Source organism: Sturnus vulgaris, chromosome 27 (genome assembly GCF_052056855.1).
Source record: "Sturnus vulgaris isolate bStuVul1 chromosome 27, bStuVul1.hap1, whole genome shotgun sequence".
Classification (NCBI taxonomy): domain Eukaryota; kingdom Metazoa; phylum Chordata; class Aves; order Passeriformes; family Sturnidae; genus Sturnus; species Sturnus vulgaris.
The window spans coordinates 2,148,917-2,171,692 of NC_142269.1; the positions used below are offsets into that span (position 1 = coordinate 2,148,917).

General features: G+C 53.4%; 2 protein-coding genes across 3 annotated transcripts; one reads left to right on the forward strand and one right to left on the reverse strand.

Moving 5' to 3' along the window:
* Positions 1-79: 79 nt before the first annotated feature.
* DBF4B (DBF4B-CDC7 kinase regulatory subunit) lies at positions 80-12,709 on the reverse strand. Of its 2 annotated transcripts, XM_014884796.2 has the most exons (11): positions 12,587-12,709; positions 10,084-10,260; positions 8,719-8,769; positions 8,053-8,122; positions 7,140-7,210; positions 6,356-6,392; positions 4,383-4,425; positions 3,431-3,547; positions 3,165-3,267; positions 2,430-2,539; positions 80-1,929 (listed from the first exon to the last, which is right to left on the reverse strand). In XM_014884796.2, exons 1-11 carry the CDS (start codon positions 12,695-12,697, stop codon positions 603-605), a joined length of 2,217 nt encoding a protein of 738 aa, XP_014740282.2. In that variant the 5' UTR covers positions 12,698-12,709; the 3' UTR covers positions 80-602. The 2 variants fall into 2 exon arrangements, with proteins under 2 accessions (XP_014740282.2, XP_088035768.1); XM_088179642.1 differs by lacking the exons at positions 7,140-7,210; positions 8,053-8,122.
* A 280-nt stretch (positions 12,710-12,989) lies between these two features.
* Positions 12,990-22,496, forward strand: CCDC43 (coiled-coil domain containing 43). The gene is made up of 5 exons (XM_014884773.2): positions 12,990-13,227; positions 16,097-16,184; positions 18,900-19,035; positions 19,628-19,683; positions 21,034-22,496. Exons 1-5 carry the CDS (start codon positions 13,009-13,011, stop codon positions 21,219-21,221), a joined length of 687 nt encoding a protein of 228 aa, XP_014740259.1. The 5' UTR covers positions 12,990-13,008; the 3' UTR covers positions 21,222-22,496.
* Positions 22,497-22,776: the final 280 nt, after the last annotated feature.

A 22,776-nucleotide genomic window follows, 5' to 3' on the forward strand; every position in this document is an offset into this window, starting at 1 on the left:
CAGACCCCTTCCAGCAAAGCTTCCTTCACCCAAGCCCTAGTGCTCTGCTTCTGCCCCCAGACACATTCCACCCACACAGGAAGGCAGAGCAGGATCTCATCCCTCCATTTTATTTCAAAATTCAGAAGTTCATAAAAGAAACACCCCAAGCAAGTTAAAACCACCTGAAAATATTCAAGGACAACCCCCAGACCACACGAGGAGCACAAATCTCATCCCCATGACCCTCCTCCCCTAAGTCTTTGCAGCTCTGGGGACCATGTGAAAGGAAGAACAGGCTCTGCTCTCCCTCTGGAAGGGCAAAGAGCACATTGCCATTGAAGAGAGACCTGAGGAGGCACCACTGTGGCAGCAGCCTGTGAAGACTTAGAGGAAGCTGCTGGCTCTAAACATGGCCAGCAGAGAGAAGGGAAGATCACAGCCAAGGACAGCAAAGGCACTGCATCTCCATCAATTCCCACCGGGAGAGCTGCCCAGGCTGCTGGCACTGTCCTCACTCCTGGATGTGGCTCCTGGTGCTGACACAGAGGGTGCCTTGGTAAATCCCTCCCACTCCCCTGTCAGCTCCCACAAAGGGTCCAGAGAGCAGCCTGGAGGTGGTTCTAGCTGCCAAACGTCCCAAACATGGGGAAAGAGGCTCCTCTGGTGTCTGTGCAGCAGTTCCTGCAGTCCTTGTCCTCTTGGCCTGCCCAGGCCACTTCTGACTTCTTCACCACCGAGCAGAGCTGAGACTCGTACCCGCTGTCCCTCACACTGAGCCGTGTCTGCTGCACCAAGTTCCCATCCACAGCTGGAAAACTGTGGTCCTGGACACTCGTGGGGCTGGAGAGCAGCTGCACATCCCAGTCTGACTGCAAGGAGCTCCTGCTGAAGCCGTGAGCAGCCTCTGGGCTCTGGGGAGCAGAGGGAAGGAGGCCGGGGCTCTGTGCCCGCTCTGTGCCCTGCCTGGGGACGTCGGGAGCTCCAGGGGCTGCTTCTTCTGCTGCCCTGACATGGAGTGAGCAGCAACATCTGCCTTCAGCCACAGGCACTGAGGGACAGGGCAGGCAGCCAGCAGGGCAGCTGGTCCTGCTGGCTATGCTCTCCAGACCAGGCCTGTTCCCATGCCTGGGTGTGTTGTCACTGTCCTCTCCTCGCTGCTTCCCGTGGGATCTGTCCCTGCTCCAGCCATGCTCGCTGACAGTGACAACCCCAGGATCAAAACCCGCAGCCACAGCTCCCGGGGATCCCGGCTGGCATACAGGGTCCCCAGGGCTCTCACACAGGCACAGATCCAAAGCAAGGGAGCCGTGAGGTCTCTTGGAGAGCTTTGTGCCCAGGGGCAGGCCTGGCTCAGACACCTGCCCTGCCCCCTGTGCCCCCATCCCACCACCCAGCGGCTCCGTCTGCTCACCCGCAGGGGAGAGGCCAAAACCCAGCTCCAGCCTGGGCCTCTTGCCCACCTGGGAGCTCTGTCTGGAGCACAGCTGGCGCTTCCTGGAGGCAGGCTGTGCTTGGGGAGGGTGGCTGACAGACCCAGCCTGTGTATGAGGTTCAGATGAAGAAAACATTGCCTCTCTGACAGGAGTGGGTGCTGTACGAGGCCCCCAGCCCAGCTCAAGAGCCAAGCCTGAATCTGAAGCCCCCAGCCCAGCCTCCCCCATGGTGCCATGGGCAGCACAGACCCTGCTGAGTCCTGCTGCCTTGGGCAGCTGCAGGGAGCTGTGCTTTGACAAGCCTCCTCTGGCATCTCTGACCCTGTCCCTGGGAAGGCAGGGGGAACATCCCTTGGTCTTCAGGCCATGATCCAGCTCTGGATCTGTTACCAGTTCCACAGCACCCTGCTCAGGCTGCTCCCCTTCCTTTCCCAGCTCTGCTGGCAGCTCGATTCCTCCAGTGCTGCGTGCTTGAGGCATTACACGTTCATCTGCCAGGCAGGACCACGGCACCCTGAGAGGAACCATCAGTTAATGCTCACCCAGCCCCAGCAACATCCCCCTCCCCAGGGAGAAAGGGCCTCTCCTGCAGTGCAGAGTGTTTGCAGCCCTTGCTCAGAAGCAGGGAAGCACTTTTAGCCTGATGAGGCTCAGAATGACTCTGCTCCTGGCAGAGATGGGCAGCACAAGAGGTCTCAGCCTCCTCAGCCCAGTGCCCAGGCACAGGGCGGGTACAGAGCAGCAGAGTTTGAGTAAGACACAGGGACAGAAGAGGCGAGTTCAGCTGCCCTTTCTAGTTTAGGAGGCAGCAGGAGTCCATGGGGAGCTCCCTGAAGGAGGAAACCCATGGGAATGCAGGAACATCTCCCACAGTTTGTCTAAGCTTTGCCCAGCAGGTGCCAAGTTGGTCCTGCTTCAGCCTCCGACTCTGAGGCAGAGGGATCCATCCCATGAATGTGCCATGCAGCACCTGCTGGCTTTGGGCTCCAGGAGCTCCCAGATTCCCAGACTTACCTGGCTGACCACTCCTCAAAGCTGTTGGTGAGCTGGGAGATGACACGATCCACAGGGATGTACTGGGAGCTGTCCTGGGCAAAGCGCTGGTGCTGGGGGCTCTGGAGATGCTGGAAGGTGGCACAGGCCTTTTATTTAACAACACTTCAAGCTCTGCCAGGAGGGGAATTTGCAGTAACAGGCACTTCCCACAGCCTAATAGACCAGAGGGCAAAGGGACAGAGGCAATGTCTGGCAGGTTTGGGAGCACACAGAGTGCCCTGCTCCCTGCTGATGAGGAAGCTGTGTCTGGATCCAAGAGCAGCCCACAGCCTCCCCAGCAGCAGGAAATAGACCCCACCACCACTGTCTGGCACTAACAGCTGGGCTCTGAAAGCCCCCTTGCTTGGCACCTTCCAGGAGAAAAAAAACTTCCTCCCACCTTTTCAATCCACCCGTGCCCCATGGCTGCCATGGAACAGCCTCTTCACCTTACGGGTCATGTGGCAGGATGATCCTTGAGGCTCTTGCACCCCAAGAGAGGAGCATGTTGTGCTCCAACCTTCAAACCCACCGTGCTCTGACCTGGCATGGGCACACAGATATGCCATGTTCCCATTTCACAGGCAGACCCTGCTGGATACAGCAATTCCTCCCAAAGGAGTTCATAGTACAAACAGGCATGACATGATTAACAAAGCCTCTGAGTGCCCCCCATAACTCTTGCAAGGAACCAGGTCCCAGGGGAACCTTTACCTTCTGCAGCTCTTCAAAGGTCTCCTGGCAGCACTCACAAAAACCCCTCCTTTTCCTGGGCACGGTGATGTGTGTGCTGTGCAGGGCACAACCCTCAGCACCCCTGCAAGGGACAGCACCGGGGTCACCCTGCCTGGCAGGGCCACCAGGGACCCAGCACAGGACTCCTGGTGCCCACGGCCAAGGGCAGGTGGTTCCCAGATCCCAGGAACCAGCAGTGAGCAGGAGAGGGGTTAAACACTTGCACAGAAGGAGCTACAGCCTACCTGGCTTGGCAGGAATTGGAGAGGCTTTTCAGGGGCTCAAACGGGCTGGAGCTTTTGGGTGCCAAGAAGTTGAGGTCAGGAAAGCTTTGGAACTGGTGATGGAAGGGCCGGAATTGCCTGAAAGCAGCAGATCAGGACATCAGACTCATGGCAGTGCTGGCAAGGCTTCAGAGTTGTCCATAACTCCCTCCTGGAAGGGCTCAAGGTGCCACCTCATTTATGGTGAGATGCTGCTCAGTGCTCTCCTGTGGCTGTGCCAGAGTTCCCATTTCTCACTGAAAGCGTTAAACCCAGTTCCCAGTAACAGTCCCAATGGGGCATGTTTTGGGCAGAAGGCAAGTTTGCCTGCTCAGCCCAAATTCCACCTTTTACCCCAGGGCAGAGCAGTGCACTATTTCCAGCCACCCCACAGCACAGGAGGGTTTTGATTCCCAGGCCACATCTCTCCCCTCACATTTCATTGCATCCAGCATGTAAACCCCAATGTTTGACTCTTAATTGAGATGCCTTAAATGTTGCCTTCGGAATAATTAATTGGCCCTGTGGATGCTGGTAGAGTTACAGACTCCTCAGAAACACCACAGGGATCAGGTCCCCTGTGCCCAAGGCTGTCATCACGTTACAGGCCCTGACCTCCTGTGCTTCAATCTCACTCCTCACTGCCGAGAGCTTGGGTGGATTAAGTGACCTGCTGAGGATCACACACGGAAACTGAGCAAGGAAGCAAACTGCTGTCAAGTCTCGTTTAACACCTCTTTTCTCCCTGACACACAAGACACCTGGATTGTTTCTCTATACTCCATCTGCCTCCCTCTAGGAGAGAGTCAACTTCCCAGTGTGGAACAGGGTCTGCACAGAAGCCAGACTCTGCCTCATGGGCACAACAGTCCCTGGGAATGAAACCAGTAAAGGAGAGATCCCAAGGTTTTAGAGTAGGATATTTAGAATTTACCTGCTCTGGTCTTCAACTTTGAGAAAAGGGGGCTTCAATTTTCCTGCCAGAGAGAAACCTTGTTAGTTTTCCTGGCCAAATTCCCTACTTAGTCACTCACTCCCCAACAGAACTGGGCTCCAGAGCTGAGTGCACTGCACTGCACATCAGAACTTCTGGCACTGGTGAATATCAAGTGGTGGCTAAGCACAACCAAAACGGCTCTTTAGGTGATCTTCAACAGCCCTGGCCCCAAGTGTGCAGTGGAGTGACCAAACCCCAGACAGCCCAACCATGGGACATGTCCACCTTTTAGAGTATTCAGCCATCCCCTCACATCTTCAATGCCTCCCCAGTCTTAAAGCCACTGGCCTAACCCCGAGCCTTCTGACTCCAAACCCAAGAATTGTCACACAAACCCCCCACAATGTGCCAATGGATATGAGAAGGGAACTCGGGAACTGCAATGGCTGCTGCCCTGGCTCAGAGCTCTGCAACAAATTCCAGCACCTCTCCCTCATTCACCCTGCCTCAAGTGCAGAACCTGGCTCTTCACCCTGCCTCTGGCCAGGATGGTGATGTCAAAGCAGCAAGAGATGCTGGAGACAAACCAAGGTGCTGCCCAGCCAAGCCTGGCAGCAGGACACTACTCGAGAGCAGTATCTGGCCTCTGCTCAGTTCCTGAGGAGGGCAAACAGCAGCTTTGCTTCCTTATGGAGGCATAAAATAGATGAAGAGAGCAAAAGAGTCTCAGCAGTGCATTGAGGGAAAAGGTTTTCAGAGCCAGGATGGGAGGGGGAGGTTCCAAGGTCCCTCCTGTCCTGCAGGTACGTTCCACTCACATTACGTTCACCTTGGAAACCTGAGTCCTGATCTGGCTAAGAAACAAATAAACACCGAGGTGTTCCCACAGGGCATCTGCCTGACCCTGAAACCAAGCCTCTCCTGCCTCCCTCATGGCCTCTGAAGGGCGAGGAGTTTTGTTTTCTTGTGATCCTGGCACTCAATGCTATTTTTTCCAAAGATATTTCACCCTCCTTCCCCAGAAAGGCTGAGCCCACCTGTCCTCACCAGCCTCACCCTCTGCTTGCCTCAAATGTGCTGCTACATCACTGAAGCTATTTCAGTACAAGATCAAGTTTTTCCCATGTAAACACTGCCAAATGCTCAGCACTTCTGAGCCAGAGGCCACGTGCAAGCCCCAGATCCACCTCAGATGGGTGTGCAGGTCCTGAGCAATCCTACCAGGGCCAAATGGCTCTGATGCCACTGCCCAGCCAGGCCAGGCTCAGAGTGTGCCCGCATCTCAGAGCTTGCAGGCTCCATCTGCCACATCCAACAGCTTCTTGAGCCTTCCTTCAGCACCTTCCCCCACCCCAAAGTGGGAAATAACTCCCAAGTGTCTCACACACAATCCAGGTTGGAGTCTGCTCCAAACCATTCCCGAGCACTCACTCTCCAATGCTGGAGTCAAACAAGGCACAGATCAGCTGACGTCAGCAGTGCCAATTTCAGCACCACAATTGGCTCTTGTCTAATTGCAGATGAGAACCTGGCTGCTCCCCCTCCCTCCTCCCTGGGAAGTGCCATCCCCAGATCGGTGTCTCAGCAGCACATCTCAGCCCAACAGAAGTGAGTGGGCTGGGAGGAACACGCTCTTCTCTGCAGGATGCATTTATTCCTCAAAATCTCCTTTAAGCTGCTGGATTCAATGTGCAGCAGCACTGTTCTCAGGTGCCTTGGGATTCTGGGAGCTGGCAGCAAAGGGTTTTTAGGATTTTTAAACACAGTGTGAAATCAAAGGTCCTCAGCTGCCCTGGGAGGCTGCAGCCAGACTCCACCAAGGAGTAATAGAACCCATTCAAGGGGAACTGCCTAAAGAGTTGGCATATTTTGGGATTGTCAAAGGTTTTGATGTATTTCAAATTCTAAATGAGGCTTCTCCAAGCAGCTCCACATCTGAGCATAAACAGCAGCACAACTTCCAGGCCTACCTTTGTGAATTTTGGATCTGGAAGCAGGGCATTTCACCTAGAGAAAAAAGGGACATATTCAGCATGGGAGCAGCACAAGCAGAGCTGCAGTTACTGGTCCCAGAGCAGCAGCAGCCTCACCCACCACTTCAGAGCTCCTGTACCACCCAGACTACCTCCCCTCATTTTGTCTCCCAAGTTACCCAAGGAAAATTAGATATTTTTTTATTTTAGTTGGAATAAAAATTTTTAATTTTTTTTTTAGTTGAAATAGAACATAAAGGCTGCCACGCCCTGTCCTTACATTGCACCTTCCCCCTGACCTCTCCAATCCATTAGCCAATCCTTTGGTAAGCCAGTGTACCAGCCACATCATCATCTTACTTTGCTTTGCCCGTGTGTGTGGTTTTTGCTTTCCCTACTAAACCATCTTTATCTCAATTCATGAGCTTTCTCACTTTTTCTCTCCCAGTTCTCTCCCCACCCCAGGGAGATCCCAGAGGGTGGCTGTGTGAGGCTGAGTTGCCACCTGGGGCATGGCAACTTAAGCCATGACCCTTAGCCCCTTAGGGTCAAAGCCAGCATTAGCAGTGCTATACAGCTGCCTCATTCTCATCTGGATTTACCCCCAGCTTTATAAAAGGAAAAATTCTTTGAATTTTCTTCATCTGCATCACCAACACAAGCACAAGACTGGATCCAGCACCCCTCTGACTGGCCCACTGGCACTGAAGTTGCTGCAAGAACTGTTCAAAGCTGCCCAGGAGCCCTGAACTCCTGAAATTGGCTGCAGTGAAATTGTTACCTCTGTCTTCTGGCACTGCTTCCTTGTTCCTGAGATGGCTCGCAGCAGCTGCTGGGCATAGGACAACATTTCTGTGCAGGTGGGATGTCAAAGAGCCAAAGCTCAGGCAGGGAAGGGAGCTCTCCCCTCAGACTGCAGCACACCCCCCGTGGCACCAGCAAAAGCCAGAGCCTGCAGCCCCTGGCAGAGCATCATCCCCAGGGAATTGTCCAAGATGAAGCCAAGAGAACATTTGGAGGGACAGCCCCCCATTTGCTCTCTAGCAGAGCTGGAGGCTGCTGGGGCTCTGCAGGAAGGAGACACTGGCAGGAGCTCTGCAGCACACAGAGCAGAGCCTGAGCTCTGGCAGCCCCAGAGGCCAAACACAGCCCAGGGACATGATCCAGACAGGCTCAGCCACAGCTGTATGTCACTGTCATCAGACACTCAGAACCTTTTACTCCAGACCTATTATTAGTACCAGAGTTCCACCATTTGTCTTTCCCATCACCCCCTCCCCATCCATCATGGGGACAGGAGGTGCCTTCCAGAACAGGTCCTCAAACACCAGCACTTCCTAATTAATCCTGACCAAATCCTGCCCTTGCCACGATCATACTTCCAGGTTAATTAGCAAAAAGGGTCTTTTTGGAACAAATTGATGTACTGACCAAGATACTGACATTCCTAGTGTTCCACCTTCAGTACATTACAATGTACCTTGTGTTTGCTGTTGCAAATGTGACAGTGGCACGTTCTGTACACACAAATCTGGTTTGAGGGCAGACCTGGCCTCGGCCAGGATGGCATCACTCCAGGATATTTGCTTGCAATTTCTTCCTTCTGTTCTACTTTCCTTACATCACTTCTGCTCCACCTGTCTCCAAAATGCCTCACTGCCAGCAGCCTCCTTGCACCCCACAGAGAAGGATACCATCCACATGCAGGATCTGGACTCCCCACAGGCGAGCGTTGGCGAGGATGCTGCTGCCACTGCAGGTGTCCTGTACAGAGAGGTTTGGCAAAGCACAGCTCAAAGCACAGCCACGTGCAGCTCTAAACTGAGCTCAGGGCCCTTCCTGCTGCCCAACTGACAGAGCACTGCACGGCTGTTATAAAAATCAGGGCACAGCAGTAAAGGATCGAACTCTTGCTTTATCCAGCCCAAATTAACAGCAGCATCTTGGGCAAATGTGTAATCCCTGTGGGCACTGAGATTTATCTCAGGCCACTTGTGACCTCAGGGAAAGGACTGCAGGGGAGCCTTTTGCCCCAGCTACATTGCTTTAGTTCTTCTTAGGCTAAAAATTCATCTACCAACAGGCCTTGTGTTAATAATTCTCTTGTGTTGAGTACCCAGATGGCTGGGACAGGCCTTAGAGGTACAACACTGGATGACATGGCTTCATAAAGAGCAGTGACCAGGAGCACTACACAACATTCTGCAGGCCACAAGCAACTGCTTTGTGCCTTTCCCAGCCTCAGGATCTGCTCTGTCAGCAGGGCAGGGGCTCTGCAGGAAGGCTGGCACTGGTTCTGCTCTGCTCAGCAGAACTCTGAGCACACCCAGCCCCAGCAGAGCCCGTCCAAGGCTGCTCACCTGGTTCTTCATGGCCTTGTGCAGCAGTTCCTTCCCCCGGCTCAGCAGCGCCTGTGGAGAGAGGAGACGTGAGCAGCTCATGGCAAAGAGCTGGGCAGAAAATCCCTGGGGATCCCCACACTCTGCTGGGCTCACCTCTGCCAGCACAGAGAGCCTGTCCAGGGAATGCAAACTGCAGGGAGGACCACTCAACTGCACCAGCAGCAGCATCAGCCAAGGCTTGGAATTATTGACCAGCAGGGAAATGAAGGCTCCAGAGTGAGCAGCAATTTAGCTTGGAAAGTGCCTGCTACATCATGGAATTCATCTGGCTGAAAAAGCCCTGTAAGGTCATCAAGTGCAGCCCTTCTCCAGCATGGCCAAGGTCACCATTGACCCCTGTCCCCAAATGCCACACCCACACAGTTTTTTTAAATCCCTCCAGGGATGGGGACTCCACCACTGTCCTGGGCAGCTGTGCCAGGGTTGGACAGCCCTTTCCATGAAGGAGCTTTCCCTAACATCCAATCTAAACCTGCCTAGCACAACGTGAGGCTGTTTCCTCTTGTCCTGTCACTTGTTACCCAGGATAAGTGACCAAACCCCATCTGTCAGGGAGTTGCAGACAAATCAGGTCCCCCCTGAGCCTCCTGTTCTCCAGGCATCCCAACATGCTGGCCAGGGTTAGGAACATCCTGGAAATGGAGCCTTATTTTCAAGCCAATGATCTCAGCAGATTGGTTCAGCTCTTTGTAAGACAAGGGACAGTGCTGGGAGCCAGGACAGGGGACAAAAACTGGGACAAACCCCTGCAGCTCAGGTGGTTCAGCTCCAGCTGGCAGATTCCCCAGGCCCAGACAGGGCCAGCTGCCTTTCCCCAGTCACAGCTTCCAGCAGACACTGCATTCAAGGAAGGATGCTGGAGTTTGGCCACAAGCATTTGTGAGCAGAAAGTCCAGCTCCAACAGGCAACTGGGACCAGAGGAAGCCCCTTCCTGCAGGAGGCCCTCATGGATCTCCTCCCAGGGTACAGATGCCTTGCCCTGAGTCTGTGAGTACCCAGAGACTGCAGTGGTTTTCTCTGGTCTACATTTCTCTGGCTTTTCTTACCGCACCTCTGCCTGTTCCCTCAGGAAGTCAGCCAAGGCCTCTACCTCCTCTGCCATTCCAGCAGATTTCCTTGATTACAGCCCAAAGCTGTGACATGAACATTTCAGTAGACAATGATGGCAGACAAGGAACAAGAGTATGAATAGGAACAGCCAGGGAAACAGGAATAGAGCAGGGAAAAAAAACCCACACAGAATATTTGCTCAGAACAGGAACATCTTCACTTTCCAAAACCGGCCCCAGATTCTACCCTGCAGACCCCTTTGTAGCTCTTACAGTGTATGGTGGCTTCTGGCGAGGTCTGGCTGGGTTCCCTTTGGAGCTCGTGGGTTTTGTTCCTTCTGCAGCTGGGCTGCTCTGCTTCTCCTCCCGAGTCCTGGCCTGGCCCCGCTTGGCCTCTCTGTTGCTGGACACCACACAGGTGATTTCTTTGCTGAGGAAGCTTTCGGTCACCTGCAGAGAGACAGAACAGAGCAGCTCTGCACGTGTCTGACCCTGAGCTGACAGAGCCCTGCTAAACAAAACTTCTGTCCCTGGCTCAACCCCCACACAGTGAGGGGCTGCTGGAAGCAATCACATTCCTTCTTTCATTCCATACTGCCTCTCCAAAAGGAGGACATCCTGTGATGCCCTAGAGAGTCACTGCAAATAGGCACCAGAACTTCAGATCCACAACTCTGTCACCACCACCTACTCCTCACACAGTGTTTTCAAAAAAACCTTAGCATCTGAGGAAAAGGCCCTGGACATCATGGGTCAGCCTGGAGGAGCTCTGTCCTCAGGAGAACATAACAAGTTTTAGAAAAATAAAGGAGAAAGCAAACAATTGGGCAAGCAGCTCCACAAAGAACAAGGCAGGAGGGGACCAGAGATGAAACACACACATACACCTTTGTACAGGAGCTAACAGGCCAAGAAAGAGGTGGAAACCCAAAAGTTGGGACACTAATGGTAAGGCAGTAATGATTTGGCTTCCCAGAATCTGAGGGTCACAGGGCTCAGGTGTGAAGCCCTCAGGAAGATAAAGATCTGGGCAGCCCAAAATCGCTGCTGAAGCGGCTGGCTCTGCTCCTGTAGGTGGAGAGTCCCAAACCACGAAGTGGGTGTGAAGTGCCACAACGGTCACTGCAGGCTATGCTGCAAGCACAGAAGAGAGGAAATCACAACGTCCCCATCCAAATAACACTCCAGAGTGGCACCAGCCCCATGCCAAGTTCAAGGTGCCACACGTAAGCCCAAGGCCACAGGATGGCCTTACCTGTGACCTGAACCACACACAGGACCTGGCCTTGGATACTGCTGCCAAATTGCTGCCAGTACAGACAGTGGCTGTGGTGTAGCTCAGTATCTCTACAGAACCAAGAGGAAAGAGAGCTCCACTGCCAGTGGACCTCATTTCAGAGAGGGAGGGCCAGGATGGTGTTTGATAGAAACCAGAACAGTCAGTCAAAGTCTAAAATTATTTCCAAGTAACACAGCAGCTGTGTACTGTCTGCTGGGACCATGAGGTTCTCAGACTTGAGGATGCCCAGCAGGAAAGAGATGTCCCAGGTACGGGTGGCACATCCAGGGGAGGGCAGAGAGAAACCAGCAAGTTCAGGACAAAGGTCCTGAAAGGGAAAACACTGCAAGTCACCTTCCCCACATGTCTGTGCAGTCAACACCTGATCAGGGCTGAAGGGATACAGCATCAGCAAGAGTTAAAAGATTTTACACCTGTGTGTATATTGTAGGATTTAAGTTTTGAGGTTACATGAGATGACCACCTCGGAGAGATTAAAGAGCTTGAAAACAAATGGTAACAACTGTTAGAACCAAACTGTGCACAAGAGGAATAAGGAGACTGAAAGATGAACAACCAGGTACAATCCCAAGCTCAGCTCCAGCTTGAGGGACTGAGGTGAGGTTACTTTTTGAAAGGTCTTGTGATAGGATATAAGGAATTGGTGAGGAATATCACCAGCAAGGAAGCCTGGAGGCCATGAAGGATGCCATAGGGATCCACCCAAATAACAGCTTCCCAGGGAAAATGTCCAGATGGCTTTTCTGAGAAAACCATGAGGAAAGCACACAGTTCCAGGATGAGAACCTTGGTTGGCATTTCCCTACTTTACTCTATGTTGAATTCCATTTGGGAGTCTCACAACTTCCCTAAAAAATTAGGGAAAGTGTGGCCCTGGCCAGAAAACCATTTCTCACGGGTGATAAATGGGGCACCCATCCCCGAACAAGCAGTTACGACCTCTGGGAGGTGCCCTGTGAGTGGCAGTCGGTTCCCAGCCCTGGGAATTGCTCCCAGGACGAAGTGACCATCACCCCTGGCTGGGAGCACCCCCATGGCCGGGGAGCTCCATGGTCACCATGCCCGTGGCGGTCACCAGCACCGGCTGGACCAGGCAGCCGGGAAGCACCCGGAGTGTTGGGGGGAAAGGCTGGTCCTGGGAATGCAGGGAAGCACCCGGAGTGTTGGGGGGAAAGGCTGGTCCTGGGAATGCAGGGAAGCACCCGGAGTGTTGGGGGGAAAGGCTGGGCCCGAGCCGGGGCTGTGCGGGACCCCCAGGGGCAGAGCGCGGGGATGGGGGCGGCCTCCAGCACCCCCAGGGCTGCCAGGGTACCCGGGGAGGCTCACCGGAAAAGTAAGAGAATCAGGAAACGTTTTAAAATGAGCAGAGACAGAAAAAGGCCGAGGTCCCCCCAAGACACCCCCAGACCCCCTCCTCCGGCAGTGACCCCGCGGTCCCGGCGCCTCCCGCCTCCCTCAGCCCCGGCCCGCGCTCACCCCCCCGAGCCGCCCGATGGCCTCCGCCAGGTCTCGGGCGCTGCGGCCGCTCGGCAGGTCCAGGTAGAAGGACTGTCCGCGGAGGGGCCGAGGGGAGGCCGTGCCGGCCATGGCCGTGCCCGGGGCTCGGAGCCGCCGGGAGCCCGCCGCTTGGCCGCGTTTAAATTCCGCCGCCCGCCCCGCCCCGCACGGCGGCCGTGCAGGGACGCGCCGCTCCCCGCGAAAGCGCTCTCCGGGGAGCGAGGAGCTGTGCCAAGGGCGCAGGTGGCGCAGGGGGCACACGGGGCGCACCGAGCACACCGGGCCGCCCGCCCGGTCCCGCCGCTCCCGTCCGGGCACGGCCGCACCGACCCCGGCCGCTCCCGCCGGCGCCACAAGTTTGTCCCTCCGCGGCCGCCGTCCCCCACTTCTGAAGGCCCAAGATGGCGGCGCCCGGCGGGGCGGGCGCGGCCCCGATGCCGATCGCGGCCCCCATGATGGTCCCGGACCCGCCGCCCTTCCCGGCCTGGCTCGCAGCGCGGCTGGACGCGCTGGGGCTGGACCGCGCTGTGTACGGCGCCTACATAGAAGGGCTGCTGCGGGAGGAGGAGAGCGACGAGGAGCGGCTGGAGGCGCTGCGGGCCGTCCTGGCCGCCTGCCTGGTGAGGGGCGGGGGTCTCTCCGCGGCCCCCGGGCGAGCGGGATCTCGCCGTCCGTCCCGCGCCGATGAGCACCATGCTCCCTCCGGGGCTCCCCTGCAGCCCACAAGGCGACGGGAGCTGCGGCCTCCATGGGCCGGGGTCTCTGTGTGTCCGGCAGGGAGCACGGGCGGGGCGGCTCCGCGGGACCCGGGCTACATCACCCCTTCCCGGGGTACATGACCCCCTTCCCGGGGTACATCACCCCTTCCCGGGGTACATCACCCCTTCCCGGGGTACATGACCCCCTTCCCGGGGTACATCACCCCTTCCCGGGGTACATCACTCCTTTCCCGGAGTGGTTACCCCCTCACTGGGGGAACACCACCTCCTAGGGCTTTTTTTTGCCCTCACCCGCAACCCTTGCGGGGTGCTTGTTTGGGGTTGTTGTTGGCTGGGGAAGGGTTTTGTGCCAGGCTCGGGGCTGATGGAAGCTCTGGCTGTGGAAGGGGCTGTTCGTGGGGAGCACAGGGATCCCCTTTGTTTGGGTTCAGCTCAAGCCGGGCTGCCTGGCAGCGCCAGCTGGGCTTCGAGAGGTGACTTTTAATGGAAAACTCTCTGGCAGGAGTGTGCTGGGCCGTGCTCCCGTGCCTCACACACGCGCTGTCTGTCAGGAATCAGATCGGGCTGGGACGGACAGGAGCAGCCGTGGGTGAGCTTGGAGGGTGGGCAGGGCTTGTCTGCTCCTGCCACATTCCTGGGAGCCAGGAGACTGCAGGGAGGGATTTCTCTTGGATAATCCTTCTTGTATGATTTTTACAGTGTCTGTATCTTGGGATTTTTCATAAATGGATGTTTCATAGTGTAAAATGTTAAATAATGAGTAGTGCTGGTGTTGGGAACTGTCTGCTCAGTGGTTGTCACTGATTTCCTCACAAAATACCAGTGTGGGAGCACAAAGCCCACAGGCACTGGGTGGGCACAATCAGCGTTTTCTTACCACAGGTATGACACCATTCCTTCTGTACACTGACTGTGCCACTCCAGATGTGTTTCCTGAAAGTCAGAGCACCCTCCCCTGCTGTCCCTGTCCCCTCCCCACCCTGGGGCACAGCAGTGAGCTGGTTTAACTGTGGCAGTGCAGCTTTGAGCCTAAAAGAGCCAGGGAAGCAAACGGTGCATCCTGAGGGATGGAGCCAGAGGTCTTTGCAAAGTGCTGCTCTGCAGGAGCTGAGGTTAATTAACCTCCCTGTAATTACCAGACTTCATTCCATCTCCATCACTGTGCCTGGCCTGGAGAGTGTGTCCTGTCTGAGCAGTGCTGGTTGGGCCTGCCACTGATATTCCCCTTTCCTGGTATTCAGGTTTTCTGCTGTTTCCCCTTTTCTGCTCAGTGCTGAGATCCCTCCTGTGGTGCTGCTGCCAGGACTGAGGAGCTGTGGGGTTCCCATGTCCCTCGAGTCACTGCCCCAGTCACACCACAGCCTTTTCCTTTTCCTTTTGTGCCACAGCCACAGCTCAGTTCAGCCTTGTTTGCAGTTTCTGGCTCTGCTTGATTTTTCTGCCGTTCTTGTAAAACATTTTTGTCTCTTGAACCTTCAGACTTTCTAATTAGTCTTTGTAGTCTGTTCTTTTATAATTTCTTTTTTTCTTTATTTTTAGACTCTGTGCTTATTTCTGTATTGACTTTTGAAACAGTGTTTTATTTGGTGGATTTGGGGGGTTTCTTGCCAAGTCTTTTCTCCTTGTTCCATACATAAATTATAGAAGATTTTTTTTGTTCACTTGCTTGTATTTCAGAAATCTTATTAAAATAAGGTGACATCTGCTGTCATGTCCATGGCTCCTCAGTCCTATTCATGTCTTGCACTAGTGAGTTTATTCAGATGTCACCATGTCTAATCAAGAAACTTAAAACCGAGTTCTATTTCTGTCCGGTTTTTCTCTTTAAACCAGACAGAATCCACCTCACTTGTATTTTCCATGTTTGATTTTTCTCTGTATGTACTGAACGCCAAACCAACATAATTTCTTGTTTGTTTGGAAATATTTGGTGGTGGCCCCTGAGCTCTGTGACCCCTGTCAATGGTGTTTGGCTCCCACGTTCCATGGAGCAAATGCCAGTCAGCTCCAAGACATTCAACACCTTTCAGTGACAAATTTAAGCAGGGAAAAAACCACCTGCAGAAGCAGAGCAGGAGAGAGGAGGGAGAAGCTGTGAGAGGAGCAGCTCTGCAGGGTCTGTGGAGAAGGAGGGGCAGGAGCTGCTCCAGGCACTGAGATTCCCCTGAGATTGTGTGGGGAAGACCATGGTGAGGCAGCAGTGCCCCTGCAGCCCTGGAGCAGAGATTCTCCTGGAGGAGCCCCTGCTGCAGCTGGGGATGTGTCACTGCCACTTCTAAGGAAGTGTCCCTGCAGGTGGGAGGTGATGGTCTGTCAGTACCACCACAGTGGTTTCAGCTCTGCCCTGGCCCTGACCTATGATTTATCCCATGTCATTTATTCCCTTTATTGAGCTTGGCATGGAGGTGGCACTGAGTCACTTCCCTGTGGCCTTGGCTCAGAAACAGAGAGGATGCAGGGCAGGAGCTTTGGGAGCAAAGATCCCTGATGGCCTCCTGGGGCTGGGCAGGGCTGTGGCACATGCACAGGCACCCTTGTGAAACCCACGTGTGTCAGAGCACAGGGACCAGACACAGTGTGATTGTGTCACCCCAGGGAAACCAGAGTCCTGTGTGTGTCTGACAGGCAGATTTGGGGTGAAAAGCTGTGTTCCTGAGCTGACTGCTGGGCATGCAGATCCTTTGTAGCTGCTGCTCTTCCTGTCTGACTGGTGCTTGTTTGAAGCAGCCAGTTCTGTTCCAAGTGTGAGATGTCTCTTTTCCCTTCCTAGGAAGAAGATCTCTTGACTGATGTGTGCAGGGAGGTTGTGGAAAGGTGGTCTGACTCCCAGGTCGTTGATGCCAAAGAGGAGAAAGAAGGTAGAGTACTGTGCCTTGGGGTGCTGTGCCCTGGTCCTCAGTGTGGGGTGGCCTCACCTCAATGGGAGCTGCCCTGGTAGGACTTAAACCAACGCTGCCCCAGGGCTGCAGGTGTGACCTGCCCCTCATTCCATTGCTGCTCAGTTACTCTTTCAGCTGCCATGGGGATGAGCAGCTTCACTTTGGGCTGCCCCAGCATTTGCTGCTCTTTGGGTTCATCATCCTGCAGGGGAAAAGTGGGGATTTTTTTTTTTGCTTTCTTGTTTGTGGGTTTTTGGCTTTCTGTTTTTTTGAGTTTGGCATTGGGTTTTCTTGTGGTGGTTGCTTGGTTGTTTTTTTCTGGTTTTTTTGGGGGTTTTTGTTGGTTTTTTGTGTGGTTTTGGTGGTTTTTTTTTTTTGTTTGTTTTTTGTTTTTTTCCTATAGGATTATTTTTTCTGATGAAATGGTCATTAAGATCCAGCCCAAACCATTCTGTGTTTTTTTCAGAAACCTTTCCCAGCACATCCAGGGCTGTCTCTGTTTAGTGCTGGCTCTGCAGCTGTTATGGTATAGAAACCTGTGCTGTTTCTGTCCATGCCAGTCTGGAAAGCAGCTGCTTTGTACAACTGCAGCTGCCCCCGTGCAGAGCTGGGCTGTCCCTCCTGCTGCTGCTCACCCCACTCACGTGTCTGGATTTCCTCTTCCAACATTTCCCCTTACAACTCTCCTTCTTTCCCATAAATGCTTGTTGGAGGAAGCTCTGTGAGGCTGCTGCTAAACTGTCACTGCTCCTTCCCCAGCCCCACTGTCCCTGTGTCACCTCCCTGAACCCATCCCTTGTCCTCAGCTGGGAGCCAAGACCTCATCTTGTCCTTGTTCACTGCAGAGGTTTGTCTGTAAATGTGGTATTTGCACCACTTAATTAGTGGCTTGTCTGCAGTTTCTTCTGTCTTCACTCAGAGCCAGGATTAAAAACATGAAGAAGATGAATTATCTTGTGTTTGGGCTCAGTTGTTTATTAAATCTTATCTAAAGTACAGAGAGTTCTGCAACACTTCCAGCTACCAGCTAAAAGTGAGCAGAATGCATCTGAATCCAGCTGGTTACAAGGTCTCTTAAAGCTAAACAGTCCAATAAAGAACAAACACCTATAGTATTTATACTTTTGACCCAATAACCAAACTCCTGTGACCCTCAGTGCAGCACTGACTGTCCAACCAAAAATTACTGCCTGAAATCATGAAGGAAGAACACAGAGAAGAGACAACACCCAAACCCCTCCATCTTGTCCCATACCTATTACTGTATTATAAAACCTCAAATTTAAACCCCTTCACCGTGTGAAAGCACACACTTCTATATAACCACACACCCGTGATTTTAACTCCATCACTCAAATTTGGAGCCTTCTCCAAGGCCTCAGGTCAAAAGCAGTGTTCTACAGGGGGTCAGTGCTAGACAGCACAGAGAGGTCAAAGATCCCAGGTTTTTGGGATCCAACATTTGTCCTGGTCCCTGTGCAGGCTCTGCATGCAGTGGAGCTGTGTGCTGGGAGGATTTGTGACATTGCAGTGGCACAGACCTGACAAGAGACCTGACATTGGAACATCCCTTTGGTCTAAATCCTGCTTTTTGTTTGCTTTGCATTTTCTTGTTGCCTCTGGGTACAGACAGCACATTGTCAATGCCCGCTGTTACCCAGGAATGGCTCTGGCAGCAAGTCCAGGATCAGCCCCAGCATCCCCTCTCCCTCACCCCCTGCATGGACACAGTAGCTCCAACATGCAGCAGCTCAGTGGCTTTCCCCAAAAATCCTGGAAGTCTGTTCTTGGCCTGACCTTGCCTTTGGCTGGGGAGAGGGAGAAGTTAATGCTGTTCCATGCATTAAATAAAATAAATTCCTCCTGGGCACGAGTGACTGGGATTGCTGGAGCTGCTGCTGGGCTCCTGCTCCTGCCAGTGCTCACCCACAGGGATTTTTCTTGTTATAAAAAGGCAGCACAGTGTGTGTGAGTTCATAGAATTCCAGGGTGAAATTATTTCACTGGGGCTCCATAAAAGGATAAATCCCCACTGAAGTGTGAATAACAGAGTCCTGAGGATAAGTGATTAACAAACTAAAAAAAAAAAAAAAATGGTGTCAAAACCCAGATGTCATTTTAGGAAATGGGAATTTCAGTGTTGAAAGGTAAATCAGTTGTTGGTTTCTCTTGGTTGGAAAGAAAGGGAGAGCATGAACTGATTCCTCATTTCAGGTTTGCAGAATTTATCTTTGATGAGGGTTAAGTACATCCTTAAATAAACTTATTAAACTGCTTTGAAGTAGAAGAGAATGTGATTTGGAGTCAAATGGATTTTCATTAGCCAGAGCCTGATTGATTCCAGTTTCATTGTAAAACTTCCCTGACTCCAGGAATAACAGTGTCTGGTGGTGGCTGGGTGCAGCACAGGGAATTCCCTCTCAAAGCTGGTGTCAGTCAGGGTGTCAGCCCCATGCTGGCCCCGTGCTGGCTCCTCAGCAGCTCCATCTCTCCCAGATCCCAGCTGGAATTCCCCAAAGCAGCTTTGACAGCACCACTGGTGCCCTTGGGAAAAGCTTGGGGGGTGTTTTTGAGTGAGACATGTCCCTCTGGGTGGGTGCATTTCCCCCAGGACAATGTCCCTGCAGAGGGAGGAGGCAGTGAGTGACACCATGGCTGTGGCCTAGGCTGACACTGTCACTCCTCTCCTGCCAGATGAGGTCCAGGCCATCACCAGCATGATGGAGAAGCAGGCCAGGATAGTGGTGAAGCCCAGGGAGGTGTCCCAGGAGGAGAAGCAGAGGAAGGCTGCACTCCTGGCCCAGTATGCCAACGTGACCGACGAGGAGGAATATCCTTTTGTGCACTGCTTGGGGCTGGGAGGGACAGCACCTGTCCTAAACCTCCTCAAACAACAACAGCACCTTCCCAGCTCTGCAGGGCCTGGGGGGGAGAGCTGGGGAAGCTTTGCAGTCTTCCTTCAGGATAAAATAACTGCCTTGGACAGAGCATGGAAGCTCCTTGTTTGGGGAGGGTCTTTGTCCCCACAGCACGTGGCTGTGACACTTTGCAAAGCCCAGGTGTGTGGCAGGAGAACAGTGAATGCCTCCGTCCCTCAGCAGCTGGTGCTGAGTTTCTCTCTTGCTTTCCCAGGAGAAATCTGCTGAAATAATCCTTTACAGAGAGAGTGTGTGGAGTGGGAGGGTTAGAAGTTAACTCTTTGTGGTCCTGAAGAACAAGCTCTTCCCTGCCCAGCTGAGTGAATCGTAGGCAACCACATCTGGCCCTGGAGCAGCAGGAGCTCAGGGTGGGAGCTGTGCATACCTGGTCTGTGAGAGTCCAGCTGCTTCTTGCTGGCTTTATAAGGCTCTTATTTGAGTGAAGTGTGGCTGTGGAGAGGCACAAGTTCATTATTGATGTCTGTGTTTCCTTAATTCTCTCACTGGTGGGGATGAACAGGATGGATTGACGACAGCAGTAAATATCGGATCAGAAAAATGTATCCTTTGAATTCCTGGTGACTCAGGCTGTTTGTCAGGCAGGCAGCCTCCATGGTGAGTTTCCCATCCTTCTCTCCCTGTGCTGGTCTCCCTGGTTCTTTAGGGCCATCTTTAAGCTTGGGGATTGGTTTTTCTCTGTGTACCCTGACCTTGCTCACAGTGACAGTGACATGTCTGCTCAGTGCCCAGCACTCACACCAACCCTGCCATTCATTTTCTTCTCCTCTCCTCTCTCCCTCTTCCACCTTCTTGCAGCTTCATAGAACATGCTTATTGATAAGGATAATGCTCCCAGAACATCAGGTTCATGTTAACTGGTGTCCAGACAGGGGAATCATGTCAGGAATGAAGCCTGGCAGGCCATGGTGCAGCTGAACACTCAGGGGGCAGGACCAAGGGGCCCATGTCTGTCTCAGAATTGGGACTGTCCTTGAGCTCCAGTTGGCAAATTTAGGATGGAAGCAGGTTTTATCACATAATTAAATATGAAATGTAGATTATTCTTGTCTCTGAATTAGGGACATGTATGTACCTGTCTGTCTGCACATACACCTATGTATATGTATATATGTGTTCAGACACGTCACACACAGCTGCAGTGAACCCACTCTAGGCTGTACCTGTGTGTTTGCTTCCTTTCAGGTTTGTAGAGGTTTGACAGATATTTTTACACATCAGTCTTAAGAACTAGAAGGCAACCTCATTTTTCTAGGAAAGAAACAAAGAATCATAAGGTTGGAAAAGCCCTCTGAGATTGAGTCCAACCATTCCCCTATCACTGCCAAGGCCACCACTGACCCCTGTTCCCAAGTGCCACATCTGCACAGCTTTTAAATCCTTCAGGGATGGGACTCCACCCTGGGTAACTTGTGCCAATGCCTGACCACCCTTTCCCTGAAGTAGTTTTTTCCAGTATCCCACCTAAACCTCTCCTGGCATAACTTGTGGCTGTTTCCTCTTGTCCTGTCCATGTTCCCTGGGAGCAGAGCCTGACCCCCACCCAGCTGTCCCCTCCTGTCAGGGAGTTGTGCAGAGCCTGAAGGTCCCCCCTGAGCCTCCTTTTCTCCAGGCTGAGGCCCCCCAGCTCCTTCTACCACTCATCAGACTTGTGCTCCAGACCTTCCTTCTCTAGGGCTGGGTGTTTTTTCAACCTGATTTTTCTTTCTGGAATAGCAATCAGAGATTCCTTCTCCTTTCTGTCTGCATTCCTCATTCCCAATTCCTCACCTGACTGGTGAAGAAGCAGGGAGTCAGAAGGTGAGGGGGGAGGTGGAACAAACTTCCCATGTGCCGCAGGCACCATCTCTCATGACGTCAGCCAGAGCATTGTGGCCCTTAGCCCACCCCAGCGCTGTTCAGAAACACCAACGTGGAGGATGTCCTGAATGCCAGGAAACTGGAGAGGGAGCTGCTGCGGGATGAGTTCCAGAAGAAGAAAGAGCAGGATAAACTGCAGAGGGAGAAGGACAAGCTGGCCAAGCAGGAGCGGAAGGAGAAGGAGAAGAAGCGAACACAGAAAGGCGAGCGGAAGCGGTAGCTGGTGATTTCCAGTTGGACTCTCAAAGGATAAAATTAATTCTGAATACAGTGTGTGTTGTAAAAGCAGCAAGAATTCCAGGCACATGGCTGGGAGCAGCTCTTGGGAAGTGTTGCCTTTATTTTCCTTTTTTTTTGGTTTGTTTTGTTACATAGCAGAACAGAATCTCTGAGCAGCTCCTAGACTCGGTGTGACCTGTGCTTGTGGTGTCAGTGTCCCAGTCGGTGCTCGTGGCCAGTGTCTGTACCAAAGAAGGGTGAAGTGATTATGTCCGTGTTGTTAAATTGATCCATTTTTACTTCTGACCACCTGGGAGCAGAGCATGGTGTAGGAACAGCCCCTGCACTGGCCGTGGTTTGAATTGAGCCCGTCCTGCCAGGAGCTGTCCTGGAGCACACATGGATTCATTTACACAAGCCTGGAAAAACGTATTTGAAAATCCCTGTGTTTGCTGCTGAGGCCAACGCTGGCCCTGCTCGGCCTGGGCTGGGGGAGCAGGATTGGGGCTGAGCTCAGCACGGGGCAGTGCTGGGCTGCAGCAGAGAGTGAGATGTGTGAAACAGATGAGCTGCAGTGATGTGACTGCATCACTGTGAGCGAGGGAAACACGGCCTGGGCAGGAGCATTGGCCTCAGCAGCAGCAAACCACACCCCTAACACAGTTTGAAGACTCCAGATAGGTGGGAAATGGCGCTCCTCGATGTTCTGTGGGGTGAACGTGGACTGGTACTTCCATGGCTGTTGCCAGGGTGAAGCTCTGAAGCTGCTGCGGCACAAGCAGGGGGAGCTGGGGCTGCGCTGGGGTCACTGCCCGCTGGACACAGCTGCCATCAGGAGCTGCAGTGCTCCTCCTGAAAGCTCCTCCTCCCCCCAAAGGGCTCATTCCTGCTGCTCCAGCCTTTTTTCTGATGGTGTTTCCCACTGGGGAAGGAGAACACTAATCCTGTGAACTGAGGGGAAGGAGGGGCTGCGAGGAGCGGGTGTGCCTGGGCTCTGTGCTGCAGCATGCTCTGGGTGCCTGTTTGCTGTGAGGTGCCCTGTGCTGAGCTCCTGCATTCCCAGGTGCCTGTTTGCTGTGCTGAGCTCCTGTACTCCTGCACTCCCAGGTGCCTGTTTGCTGTGCTGAGCTCCTGCACTCCCAGGTGCTGACCCAGCACCACTTTCAGCCCCGCTCCGACTCTGGGGCCACGCCTCCCCCTCAAGCCACTGCTGTGTGTGTGAGTGTCCAACTACTTTGTCTTTGGACTTGAACAATAAATCTTGAGTGGACAGGAAGTGGATTCCTCTGAGTGATGTTGCCATTCATGATGGCAGTGCCAGTGGTGTGTCCTTTCTCTGTTTCTGAAGGCTTCCTTGGTGCAGATTCAGATTCCTTCATGCCTTGTTTCTCAGGGTTGTGGTGCCCTCTTTCCTGGGAGCTTACTCAGCTGTGCTGCTCCCCATCCTGGCCTGGTGCACTGTGGCAGTTCCTGGTTGGCTCCTCAGGGAGCTGCCAGGATGTGGGACTGTGGTGGAACAGGGCAGGGGGCAGCTGTTGAAGGAGGAGGATGGCACT